The sequence below is a fragment of the Nycticebus coucang genome, chromosome 16, assembly GCF_027406575.1.
Source record: "Nycticebus coucang isolate mNycCou1 chromosome 16, mNycCou1.pri, whole genome shotgun sequence".
In the NCBI taxonomy this organism is placed as follows: Eukaryota; Metazoa; Chordata; class Mammalia; order Primates; family Lorisidae; genus Nycticebus; species Nycticebus coucang.
Window position 1 is genome coordinate 31,409,883 of NC_069795.1, and position 19,995 is coordinate 31,429,877.

The following is a 19,995-nucleotide window of genomic DNA, read 5'->3' on the forward strand; positions in this document are numbered from 1 at the left end:
CCCACTTTACACACACACACTGAAAAAGAAGATTCAAAGCCATTTCCTTCTAATAAATTGCACAATCTTTATAATGCTGTTTAACTTTACCAAAGCTCTTTTTCTTAATCTAAACTATGGTAATAATATATTTTACATCATACTAGTTTTTAAATTAAGTGAATAAGTTAGTTTATATGTAAAAGTGCTTTATACGTGATGAAGGTCAAACAGGATGTTATTTCACTAATAGTAAATGTAATAGAGTAACACAAGTTGATTATTACAAATTTATACTTTAGATCCATCTAATGAATGAAATCCCATCACAATGTCTTGTTTTTATATAGGTGACTATATTATATACAAATCACATCCCCTCATATAGCTCCAAATTAAATACAAGGTATTGCATAAAATGTATATTAGCTCTATAGTCCATAATCATATGGTATTTGAATATGCTATTTGTTTTTAATGGTTTTGAAACAAATAATGATTAAGTAGCATATAAGTATTCCTTTTTCTATTATTTGAGCAAGTGGCATGTAATTCCAGAGATATTAATGGTAAGGGTTATGCACAATTTCCAGTTAAGTGCTTGATTTTATTAAAATCTTATGAATAGGCTCTTTTTCTCCTCCACCTATCTCCCTCCCATCAAAAAGGGAATGTGGAGAGAGATAGAATGAGAACAAGAGAAAAGTGCTTGAGCATATAATAAATTTTCAAATCATGAATTGTAATATGAAGAAAAATAAATTGGTTTTACAGTCGCCAGTAACCAATTTTTACAGTGATCCTACTCTCCATCAGTAGAAATAGTGAAGAGCGTGGACCTAATGGTTCATATTCTTCAACATGTGCTGATAACGCCAATTAGCACTAATAGGATATTCAGGCACTTCAAGGCAAGAAGTGTGTGGAGTTCCTGGTTTTTGCTTGTAACCCATTTTCCTTTGCCCATGTCCTACCAGCAGGGAATAAAGATGATGGGTTAACCTGCATCAAATGCCATTTTCCATGTCAAAGACTCATTTAGAAGGTGTACCGATATTACATTGTAGAGGAAGTGATCCCAGAGAGAATAAAGCCCATCTGATGCATTAGTGCTATGTAAATTAGTTTTCTAATGGCTAATTGTAGGAAAGTGCACACTTTGAGTTATTGTATCATTTTCAAGTGGCTTTAAAATTTAAACCCTTTTCTCGTAGATGGTTTATTTCATCAAATACATTTGGATTCTACAGGAGAATCAACTTGTACTCAAATTATGTTTCATATGTGTGAAAATGTCCAGCCTTATTTAGTAGTGCAAATTTTATAAGAGGTCAATAGCATATTGAAATTATGTTCTTGACATGGTAGCAAACATCACTCCTTTTAGAAGGAGTTTAATAACATGGTAATGTTTATGTAAAGTGGGCTTATAGTGTCACACTTGAATCTAATAAAGTGGACATCCATCATGTTGCAATAAAGAGAAGAGCTTCTAATTAAAGTAGGACATCATTTGCTGGATTAAAGTCATTTAGTGTAATTGAAAAGTGTTAATACCCTATTTTATCCTCTTCCATTGGTATTACTTCAAGGGTAAAAACATTTTAAGGTGAAAATGTGTCTTGTGCCTTTAATTGAATGTTATTACCTCCTGATTGCAACGTATTGAAACTGTTTAATTACAAACTTGGAAAATTAATTACTATATCAAGACACAGATCCCAGAGGGTTATCATGTTCTTTTTTTGTAAGTAAATACAACATAAAAATTGATATGTCCTTATTTATAATCCGACTTGGAAACATACCTCAATATGATTTATTATACCCAAATGTTTTTCTTAATTGAACAACAGTAAAGCAACCTAGGTCATCCAAATTCATGTTACTGCTCTCATGTAAGAACTTTTGAAATTTGTGATTAGGGTACATGTATTTTTTTATGAGATAAAAGCAAAAACAAATTTTAAGAAGAATATAATATTGTGAAGTTCTTTAAAGCAACATGCACACTTTCAGAAACATTCCACTTCCTTGTTATTTTCAATGATCTGCTTATCTTTTATTTTCCATGAGCAGTATTTGTTTGTAGCCCCCATCAAAGCCGCTGGTACCTGTGGAAACCTTATGGCAGAAGTGATTGCATCCCCTGAACACCTTTAGGAGAAATTCAGTTGATTTATCAAATATTCAAAATGATCAGCAGTGATTTTAGTTTCGCATTCTTTTATACTGTAGAATTTACAAAGCACATATACAGTTAATATTACAGGCCAGATCTTCACAATGTTTTAGGAGTTGAATTGGACGTGCATTATTCTGCCCATTTTACAAATGAGAAAACCATGTTTCAGAGATATTAGTAAGTAGTAGAAAATAAGGAGAGAGTAAATAGTTCAGATAAAGATCCAGACTCTAAAAGAAAAATGTAGATGATTGCTCTTTCAACTAGAGCATGCTGACTTCTTAGAGCATGTTATTTTCACATTTTGAAAAATGTTTCCCAGTGAAACCCACTGTGTGCTACTCAAACATTTCTGTATCATGTATTTTTAAATACATTAAACACACACACACTCTTTTTCTTAACATATTGTCCTAAGTGTAATAGTTATTGTTGAAATAATCTTTGTTACAAGTGGGAAAATAATCTTGATGGGATTGTATTTGTTTCCACAGAACCTACTTTTTCCAAACCAACCCCAGCAGCCTAACAGTAGATACTCAGTGTCACCAACTGGAGACCTCACGATTACCAACATTCAGCGCTCGGATGCGGGTTACTACATCTGCCAGGCCTTAACAGTGGCAGGAAGCATTTTAGCAAAAGCTCAACTGGAAGTTACTGATGGTGCGCTGTTATTGTAAATTTGTCTTGTGAAAATAATGATTTGATTTGTATTTCAAGGTACACTTTACCCATGAAGAGTTTTCTGATTTGTTAAATTATTTAGATAAGCACCTATCTTCTAAGTATGAATTTAGGTGAAAGGAACATTTCTTAATAGTTTATAATTCACCCTAATTTAATAACACTTATTTTTCCAGGAAAGAAATCAGAAGCAATTTATTTAATTGTTAACAAATGTAATGATGAGCCTGGAGTAGTGATTTATGTCTATAATCCCAGCACTTTGGGAGGCCAAAGCAGGAGGATCACTTGGGACTAGGTGTTTGAGATCAGCCTGGACAACATAGTGAGACCCCAATACTACAAAAAATAGAAAAATTAGCTGCCATGGTGACATGCACCTGTAGTTCCAGCTACTCAGGAGGATGAGGCAAGAGGATCACTTGAGCCCAGGAGTTTGAGGTTAAAGTAAGCTATAATTATGCCACTGCATTCTAGCTGGGGTAACAGAACAAGACCCTGCCTCAAAAAAATAATATTCATAATGATGTATTATTCTTAAAAAATGACATCACACTCAATTTGTATGGAAATGCAATCTGTACATTTTTATTTGATTTGACACTGACAGAATTGCTTCTTATAAACATTAATGATTATATTTTACTCTAGGAGGAAGACCTATCACCTTTAATATTATCAATGAAACAGAAATGAGGTTTGGTTAGCTTATCACATAAAAGCATACCTGTGACTTTAATTATACATGCACAGGTTAAATTAATTAAGTGCTTTCCAAAGTACTGATGTGCTAAAAGTATTGTTATTTTCTATGCACACTTATACTTTAAATCTAAACTGAGATGTCTACATTGATAGTGAAAGTTGAAAAGGATGTGGTGCTCTGCATAATCTGATCCCCCTGCCCCCAGCTATGTGCTCCAATTGACAGCTAGGGAGTTTCAGCTATTATGTGAACCTCTGAGCAATAATTTTATCCCTACTTTTTGATATCTTAAATTTAAAAAATTCTTTCTTGCTCTTCTGTGTTTCTGAGGGATTTAGCTTTTGTCTTCTTGTCTTTTTCACTCCCTAACACTGGCTTCTGAGATTCAAGAGCTATGGTTTGTGGCCTCTCTGATGCTCTTTTGTCACTGCTGGTGAAATTCCATATTTTTCCATACAATTCAAATTTACATGTAGATTAAAGGGTCACTTAAAATTGATACAAAGGCACTATTTTAAAAAATCTATCTGTGGTATGACCTGATTCAGTGACATGCCAGGAATGGCAATAAATAGGATACACAAACATTGGCTGCAGGAACACTGAGCTGTTAAGGGTACACCTGCTGATGCTGTGGAGATTTACTGCCTTGGGACTGAAAGGAGAAGTCAGGCTCAATGGTAGTTGTGATGAGAAATTCTCCCTTAGGTGGGCAAGATCTTTGATTCTTCCGTATTTCTTTAAAAGAATAATTGATAATTATTTATTATTTTAAACACCTTATGTTTTATCAGTGAAAGTGTCTAGATATATATGCTTGAAAAATAAGATATTCTGGCTGAAGTCTAGACTTATTTTATATCACTATAAAACATTCCAAACTTAAAATACCTGCTGCAATTTAGATATTTGTAGAATTTTGCAAAACACTATTTCTAAAATGTTTCTAAGTAAAGAAATTATTGTATAAAGGCAAATGGTATTTTAAAAAATATGCTAAATTGGTAAATTAAAACAGCCAGTTGATATGACTGAAATGCTCCATGAAACAGGTGGATATTCAGAATTACATCCAACAGAATAAAAAGGAAAACTTCAGAAAACATAGGTTAGTTGATATTATCTGACAAAAGACTCATTATTCTAGCTTTGTTTCTGAGATCAAAGTTTAAAAAGTGATAACCAAGTTTAAATATTTAGCTGAGATGATTCTGAGCATTTTGTTACCACTGGCTTGATTATGAATTCCTACATTGATTTTTACTTAAATATGTACTCACAAAGTCAAGATCCTTTTGTAGAAACATTGGATGGAGATTATAGAGTAGTTAGGTTTCCAAGTAAAGAAATCAAACTACAAGAACTAAATACACACACACACACATTGTAAATAACTTTATCCTTAAATATTAAGTTGACAGATATTCTTTGATGAATTAGCTTCTTTTCATAGTTTTTAGTTTTTGAAATCGGTTAATGACTTAATATGTGAAACATTATTTTCATTTTGAACATATATATTATAGTCTGATACAGGACATTTTAGAGCCAATTGAAATTCCATTGCAGAATGAAAACGTATGTTCAGAGAAACACATGGTTACAGGCATATCTTGTTTTATTGCATTTAACTTTGTTCTTTGCAGACATTTTGATTTTGCAAAAACTTGAAAGTTTGAGGCAAATCTTAGTCAAGGCAGTTTATCAGTGCCATTTGTCCAACAGTATGTGCTCTTTGCAGGTCTCTATGTTACATTTTGACCACTACCATAATATGTTAAGCTGTTTCATTATATTTGTTATGATGATCTCCTATCAGTCATTTTTCATGTTACTTTTGGATTTGTTTGGCGGTTCCCCAAGCCATCCCCAATAAGACAGTGAATTTTATCAATGACTGTGTGTGTTCCCAGATTCCCTGTCTTGCTCAGGGCCTCCCTATTCCATGAGACACAACAACATTTCAATTAGGCCAATTAATAACCTTATGATGACCTGTAAGTGTTCAAGTGCAGCACTCAAATAAAAAGCTAGAATTGATTAATGGGGAAAGGTTAGTGGGGAAGGCATACTGAAAGCTGTGACAGGCCAAAAGCTAGACCCCTCGGTCAAAGAAATTAGCCAAGTTCTGAATGCAAAGGAAAGGTTTTTGAAGAAAGTTAAAGTGATAATAAAGTGAAAAATAAACGATATGAGAGTGAAACATGTTTAATGCTGATACAGAGAAAGTTTTAATGCCTTGGATAGGAGATTGACTAGTGAAAACATTTCCTTAAGTCAAAGCCTCATCTAGAATATGACCCAACTCTCTTCAATTCTATGAAAGTTGAGAGCAGTGAGGAAGCTGAAGAAGTGTTTGAAGCTTGCAAAAGGTAGCTCATAAAGTTTAAGGAATGAAGCCACCTTTAGAACATGAAAGTGGCATCAAGGGCTGATGTAGAAGCTGCAGCAAATTATCCAGAAGATCTAGGTAAGACCATTAGGAGAGTGGCTGCACTAAACAACAAATCTTCAATGTAGATGAACCAACCTCAGGGGTCCTCAAACTTTTTAAACAGGGGCCAGTTCACTGTCCCTCAGACCACTGGAGGGCCGGACTATATTTAAAAGAAAAAAAAAAAACAAAACTATGAACAAATTCCTATGCACACTACACATGTCTTATTTTGAAGTAAAAAAACAAAACAGGAACAAATACAATCACACCGCCTCATGTGGCCTGCAGGCCATAGTTTGAGGATCCCTGAAGGCCTTTCAAAGCTAAAGAGAAGTCAATGCTGGGCTTCCAAGATTCAGAAGACAAGGCTAATGCCTCTACCTTGGTAGAGGTAACTTTAAGTGGAAGTCAGTGCTCATTTGTCGTTCTAAGAATTCTAGGGCTAATAACAGTTATGTTAAATCTACTCTAACTGTGCTCTGTAGATGGAACAACAATGCCTAACTGCATAACTATTCACAGCATGGTTTATTGAATATTTCAAGTATACTCTTGAGACCTACTGCTCAGATGAAAATATTTCTCTCAAACATCATTGATAATATGGTTGATTGACAATATGGTTGATCATTGATAATATGGTTGATCACTGAAGAGCTCTAATGGAGATATACCAAGAAATTCATTTTATTTTCATACTTGTTAACCCAACATCCATCTGTAGCACATGAATCAAGGAGCAATTTTGACTTTCAAGTCTTATTATATAAGAAATACGTTTTGTAAGGGTAAAGCTAGCACAGATAGTGATTCCATTAATGGTTTTGGGCAAGGTAGATTAAAAACTATCTGGAATGGATTCACCATTCTAGGCACTATTTTAAAATATTCATAAGGCTGTAGGGGTTGCTCATACCTATAATCCTAGCACTTTTGGAGCCTGAGGTCAGAGGATCCCTTGAGCTCTGAGTTCAAGACCAGCCTAAGCAACTGTGAGATCCTGTCTCTACTAAGATAGAACAGTTAGCAGGGCCTGGTGTTGTACACCTATAGTCCCAACTACTTGGTGGACTGAGGCAGGTGGATCACTTGAATCCTGAAGTCTGAGTTTTTTATGAGGCAGGCTGATGCCAGGAAACTCTAGCCCGGGCAACAGGCTTTTTAATTAAGCCGTGTATAGACTACACCCTAATGTAAAAATAAGTTATATGTGAACTGGGAATTGTTGAAATGAAACAAAGGTTTCAGAATATTACATAAACTTGGTTGATTAGCTGCAATGGGGCTTCAGAAGACTGACTCCAAACTACTGTGGATAAATGCTCTCAAATAGCACAGCTTGCTATAGAGGAATCTTTTGTGAAAGAAATCAGTTGATGTGGTGAGCTTTACTGTGGTCTTGTTTTAAGAAATTATCACAGCCTCATCAATCTTCAGCAACCACCACTCGGATAGGTCATCAATATCAAGGCACAACCCAACATCAGCAAAAAAATTAGGTCTTTATTACATGAGTATTAGCATTTTTAAGCAATGAAAATGAAATATTTTTAAATTAAGACATGTATAGGCTACACCCTGGTATAAAAATAAGTTATATGTGAACTGGGAATTTTTGTAATATTTGCTTTATTTGGGTGGTCTTGAACTAAACTTAGAGTACCTTCGATGTATACTGGTACTCTATCAATGTTTCTATTGTGCTTGGACTAATTTTCTGGAAATACTTTGAATTCAAGCATACATATAAAATGAAATTTCTAATGGTGATAAAAGATGATATATTGCACAATTATTTTACTGAACATAGATTGAGCTAAGATGTTCTAATACACAAGTTTCAAAACATTTCTTTAAAAGACCTTCTCATTATTTCACTGCCATTGTTTTTAATATTTTCTTTTCTTCTGCTCTACCATTTTCTCTTAGAAAATTGTATTGAGAATGTTGTGGATAGGACCAATCGAATCTGAAAAGTCTGAAGGGATGAAATATATTTATATCTTATATTGACAATAAATGCCACAATATGATCTTATATAAATGGTTTATTGAGGATTTTTAATGCATAGACAAGACCAGGGAGTTATTCACAGATCACTGGAATCCCTAAATGTCCGTTTAACCTTTGACATTAGTGTCATGGAAACCTATAGTCATCTTTTACTCATAACATCTTTGAAACTGAAAATTCCTTCTGGTCAGATTTTCAATTACTTTATTGATTAAATTCGTTCAAAAGGTGAGGCATTTGGGTAGTAAAAACAAAAACAAAAACAATTAAATGATCTTTGGCTACATCTAATGATTTCAGGGGTATGACAATAAAGCAGGTTATAAGAAAGCTACCTGAATTTGGTAGAGGTATTTAATTGGAAACAAACATATAACATCATTTGAAATTTAATAAGTTGTGTTCTCTTCTGGTAATAGCAACTCACTTTGTCACTGAATTGAAAATTTATTCATAGTATTTTGTGCATTGGCCTATTTTAGACCCATCTGGGCCTATTTTTGACCCCTGACCCATAAAGAAAATGAATTCCATGAAGCTTTCAGTTTGCCCAATTATTACCCAATGAGTCGTAATAGTTATAATATTGTAATTCCTCATTATTTAAGATTATTTTATTTATCTCTAAAATGAAGAATTTTATGAAGAAAAGCAGTGCAATCCTTCTAATTTTTGTTTGTAAACAATAAGTAATTTTTTATTATTTTCTAAGGTTTTTATCATTGATGTAGTAGGTTTATGTTGATTAAAATCTATAGTATCTTGATATGTGGGGACCATTTCATAAATTTTAAGTGTAATAAAATGGTTAGCTTTTTCATGGTAGACTCTGAAAAGCCTCCTTAAATGTAATGTTTTCTTCCTCAAAACTGTAAACTATAGGAATGAAGATGCATATAAATTGGGAAATAAATAGTAATATAAACTGGTATTTATAATAGCTGATGGGCAAAGGAGATGTGAGCATTTAGCGAATTTTTTTTATTATGTACAATGTAATACAAGAGGACTGTTCTTACAAAAGATGCTATTTCTTTTTTTTTTATTAAATCATAGCTGTGTACATTAATGCAATCATGGAGTACAATGTGCTGGTTTTATATACCATTTGAGATATTTTCATCAAACTGGTTAACATAGCTTTCATCTCATTTTCTTTCTATTATTGTGTTCAGACATTTATACTCTACACTTAGTAAATTTAACTTGCACCCTTGTAAAATGCACCATAGGTGTTGTTTTCTGAATTGCTGAACGATAATTACAATCTACCATCCACCATTCTTTTGTTCCCCCTGTGGAAGTCATATATATATATATATATATATACACACACACACATATAAATGCATACATTTACGTATAAATGCTCTTATATATTTACAATAACATACTTTATATGTTACATGTAAATATATGTATGATAAAAAGTACATTTTGGATCATTAACCAAAGTCTGTAATGTTTTTGCTACAGTTTATAGAACTTTCTCTTAAGAAAGCCTTCATTGGACCTGGGTACATTAGTTCGATTATAAGACAATTTATAATGAATTCTAGATGATATCTTACCTCCAATTAAACCCCATTTTCCTTAACAATTTAAATAATGGTCTTATGACAGATGCATAAACATGGACCATGTATGAAAACTGTCTTTATCACACCATATTGTTTAGCTAAACTGCTTTTTATTTTCGCTTAATTATAAGTACTAATTAAATCAAATTGTACAAATAATATGACTGTAATTTGAAGACCCAGTGTCACAATTTTTGAAGTAAATTATTTATAATCTAATATTCCAGCATCAAGAGAAAATTAAGCCTATGTAATTACAGCACACAACTGGTGTCATGAACAGTAAAATTATGTACTATACACATATTTATAATAATGCAAAATTAAAAATTAACTACTCATCTGATGCTTGACAGGTTTTCTTAAATATGAACATGAGATATAAATGAATGTTTTGTGAATTACTGCCATAAGCCTATCAAGACAATTAAAAACGAAATTCTAAAATATCAGAATTTATCCCAACATCATTTTAATTATAATTAATGAAGAGTGAGATATTAACAACAGTATGCCCTTAGTATATAGTATGTAGAGAAGTATGTATAGTATGTAAGGATGACAGATATAGGATAGATTTAATATATCCATAGTAAGTTATAAATAATATGTATAACTTTGGAGTTTTAACCTTACTTTCAACATCAGTATATCAAGACTACTGGATTTCATAGACATTAAAATACCCTAAAAAATCTTTATTTTTTAGTGTTGACAGATAGACCTCCACCCATAATTCTACAAGGACCAGCCAACCAGACACTAGCAGTCGATGGGACAGCACTGCTGAAGTGCAAAGCCACTGGCGATCCTCTTCCTGTAATTAGCTGGTTAAAGGAGGGGTTTACTTTTCTGGGCAGAGATCCGAGAGCCACTATACAGGAGCAAGGAACTCTGCAGATTAGGAATTTAAGGGTAAGTAACATTTGCCTTGTATGTGAGACTTCATCACAATAGGAGCACTGCTCTGGTGAAAAACTGTGGGGTGAACTTAAAATCCTACATCCGAGCCCTAGTACCACACATTGTAAAATAGGTTATGTTATTTCTTATTTTAAAAATTATAAACTGAACGTCTTAGTGTTGATGTTACTCATAAATGCATTACAGAAGGTGAAACTTTTGTTCCTGCCTCCCATCCCATAGGTATGCAGTCAATAAAGGTAGGAATATGAAACACATAAAGTTACCAATGGTAGAATACTTAAAATAATTTGAAAGTCATGTTTACTATTATTAGTTAAGGAAGGTTGCAGGGAAATATAGATGAAGTGGCGTCTCCAAACAGTTGTGTGAAAAAATAAAATAAAATAAAGAGATGAGGCTGAGTACACGGGCAATCGGTTTGTCTTATTGGTGGAAAACCTTAGATTTTAGGTTAAAGTTGTTGTGTAGTTTAGATTTAAACCCATGAATAAGAACAAGCCTTTGGTGGTTTTTTAAAATGAAGTTTACATGACAGGAAGCAACCATTTCTAGCAACTTAACAAGTGAGACCTACTCCAGGAGTAACTCAAAATAGAACACAAAGTTATGGATATTAGCTGTTTGTTACGGTGTAACAATATTAGTGACACTATGGAGGCTTAAAACAATGCCCTTTCATTGTGTATCAGAGTTTCTGTGAGTTTAGAGCCTGGACACCACTTAGCTAGGTCTACTGTGGGAGGGTTTTCCAAGGCTGCATTCAAGTATCAATTACACTGTGGTCTCATCTGAAGATTAAAAATGGATTTGGTTCCAATCAGTATGATTGTTAGTCCTGTACAGTTCCTTGTGGCTACGGGGCTAACAGCCTCGGCTTCTTGATGACTGTTTGATGGCCTTTAGTCCTTGGCCATGTGGATCTTCCCAGTATGACAACTTGCTTCATCCAAGTCAGCCAAAAAGTCTCTCTGGCAAGATGGGCAACACAATCCTATGTCATCACAAATATGACATCCTGACACTCGTATGATATTCTATTCCCTAGAATCAAGTCAACAGTTCCCACCCACATGCCAGGTGAAGGATTACCTCAAATGTAAATACCAGAGGGTTGCTATCATGAAGGCTACCTGTCCTCGGCCAGTATAGTCAACTGATTCAACTGAGTAGAGTAAATCTCTTCCCTCATCCCCCACATAGCAAATGCTACGCTAAAGCTGGAGAGTATATTGTAGTAATTGTAATTACAAGATTGGGAATGAGAACCGGAACTAACACAGCTGATGTGATAGTGTCTAAAGAAAAACTGACTATAAATGAATCAGCAGAGGAACTATTTAGTAAAATCTGTTGTCTAGATATAAGTTGTAAGCCAAGATAGAGAAGAAAAACAAAACAAAGCAATGTTGTAGAATTTCTTCATGCTGAAGCCAGGAAGGAAGGTAAAAGTTTTTAACTACATAAATTTCAAAATGATTACAATTTGGAGGATTCTTCTCTTACAATGGGAATATGTTTACAAATATATGTTTATCCAATTGTTTATTATTATTATGTCATACAGATTTATATGACAAAAAGAATTACTGTATTTTTATTGCTTGCACAAAGCATATACGTGAACAAATTTTTAATTTATTAATATAATTAACATATATAATTAACTTGATTTTTGAGACACAGGCATTAATTATCACTCTAGGAAAAAATGCTACCAAGTTCGGTTAAAAGAAAAGTAAATTAAGACATGTTTTTAGGCTCGGCGCCCGTAGCACAGTGGGTACAGCACTGGCCACATGCACTGTGTGTGGTGGGTTCGAACCCGGCCCAGGCCAGCCGAACAACAATGACAACTGCAACAAAATTAGCTGGGAATTGTGGTGGATGCCTTTAGTCCCAGCTACTTGGGAGGCTGAAGCAAGAGAGTAAGCCCAAGAGTTTGAGGTTGCTGTGAGCTGTGACACCACCACACTCTATCGAGTGTGACATAGTAAGACTCTGTCTTAAAAAAAAAAAAGACATATTTTTAGCTTGCTTTTATGAATTACAAATTGTTAAGCTTCTTTAAACAAAATGGGAGTTATTAAAAAAAATTAATGCTAACTCTCTTTGTGTAAACACTTTAACCTCTATCTCTGAGCTAAAGGCAGATTTGGGCCATGGAGGTTAATGCATTTTCACTGTATCTCTGAATTAAAGGGTATGCTTGAGTAGTCAAGATTCCCAGCAGAGCTTGAAAGAAGCAATTAAAGGTGGGTGCTTGCTGATGTCAGGCAAACTTCGAGCCCTCTGACAGGCTTCGGAATAGTCTCTCTGAGATGCCAACTCCTGGGAGCTTGTCTGCAGCCAGCTGTACAAGAAGAGAGTAGGTGATAGAGTTTGCTAGCACATTAATCTCTTTTTAAAGCAATTACCTAAGAATAAATGGAAAAGTATGGAAAAGATGTGAAGCAGTACCAACTAGAGAAGTCATTATTTAAAGTTAAAGAAATAGAAAGGAAGGTGGTGATTGTGATAGTACAGAAATGAGTTTTATCAATGATATATGTAGGTTTTTGATATTATTTTTGATAAACTCCAAAATGAAAACATTGTTCTTTTTCTGTATGATGACTTTACAGAGAGGTAAAAATAGGCTTTATAGTACTTCACTGTATGGTCAAGAGGATTTCTGTAGGTCATATTCCTTTGTGTCTTACCATTTCTTTTTTAGTACTTAACGCAACAGGGGAAAAAATAACATGATGAATGGTGTGTTCTCATAGTCCAGCTAATTGGTAACAGAATCTGTATCTTGTAAGAAGTAGGATATTCCACCACTCATTAAAACATACCTACCACAGCTAGTGTCAGGCCTGTATCTCCACACACTGACAAGGAGATAGGATGAAGAGGCATTACCTCCATACACTTCTCTCAGCCTTTGCAAGTAATAACAAGTGCTACATTTTAGTTCAGCAGCCATAATAAAATGCAAATTCTTTTACTCTTGCACAGAGCATATTCAAACGAACATCCCATTAAGATCCAACCTCGGCTCATTATATTTAGTTTGTGAGTGATGCTTCTTAAATGCAAAGGTTTCTAATGACGATAATGCATGCAAAGCCACATGTGAAAGGATGTTTTTCTCTACAATGGCTACCAAGATCATTCCTCTGCGTAATAGAAGACAATTGTAGAGAGAGAATCTGGCAGAGAATGGCATGCCAGAGCAATTTGAAACTTAAGTTAAAATATATAATAACACTTAAAATTAAGATCGTGAAATGGCAGCAACATCCATGCACTAATGATTTACCTGAGAATCAATTATGAAAACTTGAGTAGTCGTACACTTACCAAGTAGATGCAGTGTTCTATCAGCTTCTATATTTCATCAACAATTAGACTCACATTCATAACAGAATTTTAATTTTATGCCTTTTGCTTTGTCTTATTCTGTTTAGTCATCAGTATCTCTTCTCAATATCACTTTTCTTTCACCCCTAAAGTAATTCCAATGAATGTTGTTTATGACCTAAGCCCACAAGGCTCAATCACAGAGAGATTTGCTTATTTTTTGATCATGGGGTGCATTTTAAGGTATAATCACAGAATCTTCTGCCTTTTACATTTGTAAGAGAGAACTCTTAATTATATTATCAACTCTTTCTGAAAGTCTTTTGCCACTCTTCCATTAATAAGAAAACATTTCAAAATTCAATAAAAATAGGCTGTATCATTTTAATGGTCTCTTTGGTTTACTATTGTAGTGACTCCTTAGCCATAGTTTATTTTTTAAGGATATTTCATTTTATTCACTGCTTCACGGCTAAAGTTTATGTGTGCGTGATACTAACCTTTTTAAAGGGAAAAATTCAGTTCTCTTTTAAAAAAATTGTTTGATTTTTCCGAATTTTTTCAAAAGAAAGTATGGCCCCCTGTTACTTCATTGTTTGTTTGTTTTTTTTAATTTTGGTATATTTTATTCACTGACATGTATTTTGTTTGAGACAGAAAGGGCAGTTTTGCATTACCCATTTTCTGAAATTTTAGAGGAATTTGAATACATTTTGTCCTAAGTTGTCCATATCTAACTCTGATATAATAAAGCTTACCATGAAATGGAGTTAAGAAATGAGTATTACCGGGGGCAAGTAGAGTTTATCAGACAAATAATATTTAGTTGTTGAATTAAAAAAAACTAATTTGATTTAATATTATAAATAAAATGAGTTTATTTTAATATTTTATGTATCCATATGATTGACTATAATACATAATTTAGACCCCCCAAATAGACCACATTTTAATAAATTAAATATTTTCTCATTGACATTAAGTAATTATTCTATTACTCCCTTCTATGTATGCTAGATTTCTGATACTGGCACCTATACTTGTGTGGCTACAAGTTCAAGTGGGGAGACGTCCTGGAGCGCAGTGCTGGATGTGACAGGTGAGTTATTTGTGAATTATCTTAATAGCAGAAATCTTGAGCACGTGTTAGTAATAGCTCATTATCAAATAAGTTAAGGAGAGGTTAAGGTTTGCAATTCAATGAATGTCATTTTAAGTTTTTACATTCAATGCCACTTTTTAATACATGCATGAGTTTGCAAAAAGAATCACATTTGTAAATTCAGTACATTTGTCCTTGATAATCTTGTTATTTTGTTTCCTCTAAAGCACAAGGAATTCTAGTGATTATGTGTAAAAATAAAGGTTTTGCTTATGAACATGTAAGAGAAGCATACGTCATACTGACATACGTCTGATTCATGGAGATGAATTGCTTACCGTCTAGGTTAACACCTTTAATATACTGTTTCCTTTTTTTAAGCATTATTGTCAACTTATGCAATCAGGAATGAAGTTTTTCTGTCTTTCCTCTATAGAGTCTGGAGCAACAATCAGTAAAAATTATGATTTAAATGACCTGCCAGGGCCACCATCCAAACCGCAGGTCACTGATGTTACTAAGAACAGTGTCACCTTGTCTTGGCAACCAGGTACCCCTGGAACCCTTCCAGCAAGTGCATATATCATTGAAGCTTTCAGGTATGGGACAGTTCCTTTTTTCTCCATTTTTGTTTTTAGGTTTTATATTCTAAAATATCACTTGAGCTATTCTGGTATTTTCTTTTAAGGGCATTTTCAACCAATGCCTTTTCATTGATCTTTTCTATCTTACTGTATTCAAGAACAGACTACAATTTTTGTTTATAAGGCCATGATAAGATTAAATATGCTTTATCCATGCCTAGTTCTGTAGTAATCCAGTTCATGACACAACTTTTTTTTTTTTTTTCCTTGATCATTTTAGGGATTTAAGATAAGAATTTGGGCATCAGAACTAAGCAGAGAAAGTGATTTAATTAGGCATAGGCACTTTTAAAGTTATATAGATATGGGGCTCTGTAATCTGTATTCCTAATAATTAGAGAAGAACTTCAAATAATTTAAAATACATCTATTTTAAACTTCCTGAGAGAAAATTAAGAACCACCGTTAATAAATTTACTCCATATGCTTCTAGTTGCAAAAAGAAAAAGATGTTTTCACGTTATTTGAAATAACTGTCAACAATGTAAAGACATAGACTATAAATGTCATCATAAAATTGTCATATGGGAAAGTGATAAAATATTGGTACAAATGGGAAAATGTACTTTAATATTCCATATCAATGTACTTATATTTGATGTTATAAAATTTAAGGGATAGCTACCGATCTTTGTAAACATTAGGACAATCACTTTTCTCTTTAGGTATCTCTAATCTATATTTAAAGTAATGACAGATACTTAGTTTTCAAACTTCAAAATACTATTCGTCTATAATTTTTATGCTTTGGTACTTATGTGAAAAATAAGCAGATCACTGTGAAAATGGTATCTTCTGCTCCTTTGGAGCAAAAGTAGCATCTGACCTTAGACACGGTGTTCTAAAATAGCGTCCATGTGTGGCTCGCTGTCAAGGGGTCCTCACAGCAGATTCAGAGATATTTCACCATTTTGAAATGAGAAATCACCATACTGTGTAATGTACAGTTTTATTAAATATGTGACCAAGGGAAAAAAATATTCATTACATGCTTCCTTTCTTCTTTTACAGATATATAGTTTTAGAAGGCTCTATTATAATATTGCATGTGGAAATGATGCAAAAGAAAACACACCTTGTAACAGGAAAATGTATTGGCATAATTTACTCTGTAGTCCATTTATTCTTTCTGCAGGTTAATTCTTTTCAAGGTATATATATACATTTATGAGGACCATACTTATTGTATAAACTTGATGTTGTGATCTTGGCCTCTGTTCCTTTTACAGGTATTCATTTAGTGGGCTGCTGTGCATTAGCAAAGGGCTGTCCCATCTCCCGGGCTGAGTTTAATTTTGTTGTGCATGGCAGTTTTGTTAGGTGGGCTCAGCTTTGTTGTTGAATCAACTGAAATCATCCAAACGTTTCATTTATTGGGCTGAACACTTCAAGTGTTTGTGTGTGTGTGTTTAATTTTCAGCCATTAACTTTTGTCATTGAAACCCAATTCCATTTCCAGTACTCTTCTGCCTGCTCTTTAAATGAACTTTCTGTTCATGTTTCAGCCAATCAGTAAGCAATAGCTGGCAGACGGTGGCAAACCACATAAAGACCACCCTCTACACTGTGAGAGGACTGCGGCCCAATACCATCTACTTATTCATGGTCAGAGCGATCAACCCCCAAGGTCTTAGTGACCCGAGCCCTATGTCAGATCCGGTGCGCACACAAGGTAATTGCAACAGCTATGAACCTAACTGGTTCTAGAAGGAAATGTCACACGGATATGGAAGAACAAGGGGATTGCCTGAGGAAAAGTAAATGTGTCTGTGATACTTTTTATAATGATTCCCTAGACTTTACCCAATAAAGAAGAAAGCTTGCTACTCACCTTGGTGGGAGGTGTCCTTTCTGCTAGAGCTTTCAGGGTCTAGTTAGCTGCAAGTGAACAAAACAATTGGGAACATCTGTATGGTCAGAGTGACTCCATTAAATTAAGGCTTCACTGTATTACAAAGAAGAAAGATGTTTCTCCTTCCTTGAAATGCATTATACAATAGTAGAAAAGTGGTCTTTAATGAATAGATCCCCAGATAAGGATATCGACATTTATTTCCTATAGTTTATGAATCCTCTTTTTATAGTCCGGCGGTTCTCAAAGTGTGGCTCTCGGGTAAGTGGCATGCACATCATCTGGGACTGTTGGAAACAGATTTCAGGTTTCAACTCGAAAGCTCTGGAGTTGGAGCCCAGAGTCTGTTTTAACAAAACCTCTTTGTAATGCCGATGTGTGAGTTTTATAACCACTACTAAAATATATTTTATTAAATCAAATTAGAAAGAGTCAGTTATTTCAGAAAGCAGGAAATCAAGTTTCTTCCTGAGGCATGCAATTATTTAACTAATAAAATCCCAGAATGGTAAAATATGATTTCAAAATGGGAGATTTCATCATTTCATTCTTGGTAACCTTCCTCTTAATAACTACAATGATACATTGTAGTCTCCCCCTACTAGCAGGTGAAGGGAATGAATAAAATAGAAATGGTAGTTTTATTATTTGTTATAAACTACTTCCCACAGGGTTATTCAGAAAGGGTTAATACTTCTTATTTGTAAAAGGCTTTGAACAAGATATAATTTAAAGTACTATTTTTATTCAGTGAAAAGCACCATACAGCCATAAAATATTATTATAATTACAATGTAGTTCAATGATAGTAACTAGCATGCTATTATAACAGAGAAGGGTGCCTTAAAGGAATCAAGTGAAATAAAGTCACCACGTGACTTTGTAACATTGCTGACACGATGACAGTCAAGGGAGGAGGGAATGCCACTTTGCTATTGTTCTCTAAGCAGTAATGTGATTAATTTTCCACAATGATAAAGGGCCTATAGGTAAAGAAGCTGTCTCAGGAGAAATAAAAAGCACAACAAGGAATTTGAAGATCTGAAACTAGTTATATTTCACCTTGCTAGATACCGTTGCTCTTAGTGTATCTGAATTTAATGAGCAAATTAAATTATTGAATTTAAAATAGAAGAGAAATACAATTTTAAGTAAAGAAATTAGAGTACTTAGATGGTTTATGCCTTTGTGGATAGAAAGGGATTTTGTGTGTAGCTTCAGTGCAAGCTAGAGAAAAAGAGTGGGAAAAATTTTGGTGTGATCAAATCCAGGAGATTTTCTTGATTTTTCAGGAACTATGAAACCATGGCAGTTACTAAATGTTGACTCATAAAATAACTCTCAGTGAAAAGGTCAAAAAAGATTAATGAAATTTGTTTGTGACTTGGTTTCTGTTGAAAGACTATGTAGACCCAAAGACTCATGTTCTTTTAACAGATATTTAATAGAAAAACTCACGTATTGTGTCTGAATGTAAAGATTGGTTTTTGATACCCCACTTTCAGCAGCTTTGCCTTTTTATCAAAGAGCACTTCCCTTTGTGAGCTCTTATGTTCAAAGTTCTGAAAGTCCGCAGAATCTCGACATCTTTTATTTCATTAAAGTTTAAAATACTTGCCCTATCAACATCGAAAGAGATGACATATATTGGCAAGGTTAATATTTTTCACATAAAGGGACTTTTTTTTTCAAATCAAGTAAGACTTCACCTTGCTATTTATGTTAAGAATGAAAAAAATGGAACCTGAAAAAAAAATCACCGAGATAGAATTCCCAATTATTTATGTTCTTTTTCAAAGTTAGTGTACCCTGTTTAAGTAAGAGTTGAGATATGCACTTAAACATACTTTTGCCAAGTGCTGCATTGAGGCCTGAGAAAATAGTAGAAAACAATATTAGGAAAATAAATCATTTTAAATTGGACTTCCTTCCTTAAATAAAGTAGTTGGAGGAAAGCAATTCGACTTAACATTGAGGGGCACTAGCATAAGAAGCTGATTTTTGAGTGTGTGTGGAATTTCAGTGCTTGTACCAACTAGATGGGCTTAGCTGTCTATAACTAATTTTTTCTTAACGGACACAGAGTATGTGGGCCATAGAGTAGTGGTTGGTGACTTGTGCTTAGAGAGGCATAACAACGCATGGCTGGAGGTATAACATTTCAAACACCCGTGTTCTTTCCTCCCTCCCCGCCCCCACCACTCCTAACGAGCAGCTGCGTGACCTCTTGTCGGATATTGGAGTACTGCTCAAAATTTATTACTTCAGGGCATGTTATAAGCATTCTACATTTTTCTGTCAAAAGTACTTTTGTGAATTTGAGGAGTTCCTTCCTTTCTCTCCCCTCACTCTGTTTATCTTTAATGACATAGTTCACCTCCTAACCCACCAGTCCTCCCCTTCTGTGCTCCCAGATGGAAGTAAGTCGGGAAGTGCAACCTGCTCCTGGGGAAAGAGGGTTCAACAAACTACTACATAGACATTGTCAGCTGGGTCCCCGTTTACTACTTCAAGAAACCCATGACTACACCTACATCTAT

The 19,995-nt window shown here is 34.1% G+C and overlaps 1 protein-coding gene across 12 annotated transcripts in view; it reads left to right on the plus strand.

Moving 5' to 3' along the window:
* Nucleotides 1–19,995, plus strand: part of ROBO2 (roundabout guidance receptor 2) — a 630,786-nt gene that overhangs the window by 514,381 nt on the left and 96,410 nt on the right. For 11 of the 12 annotated variants that reach the window (XM_053565146.1, XM_053565142.1, XM_053565144.1 and 8 more), the window contains 5 exons: nt 2,659–2,830; nt 10,298–10,503; nt 14,875–14,956; nt 15,396–15,558; nt 17,109–17,275. In XM_053565146.1, coding sequence (XP_053421121.1) covers nt 2,659–2,830; nt 10,298–10,503; nt 14,875–14,956; nt 15,396–15,558; nt 17,109–17,275 — 790 coding nt within the window. Of the gene's footprint in view, nt 1–2,658; nt 2,831–10,297; nt 10,504–14,874; nt 14,957–15,395; nt 15,559–17,108; nt 17,276–17,665; nt 17,717–19,995 lie in introns of all 12 variants that reach the window. The other variant, XM_053565141.1, reaches the window with a different exon arrangement.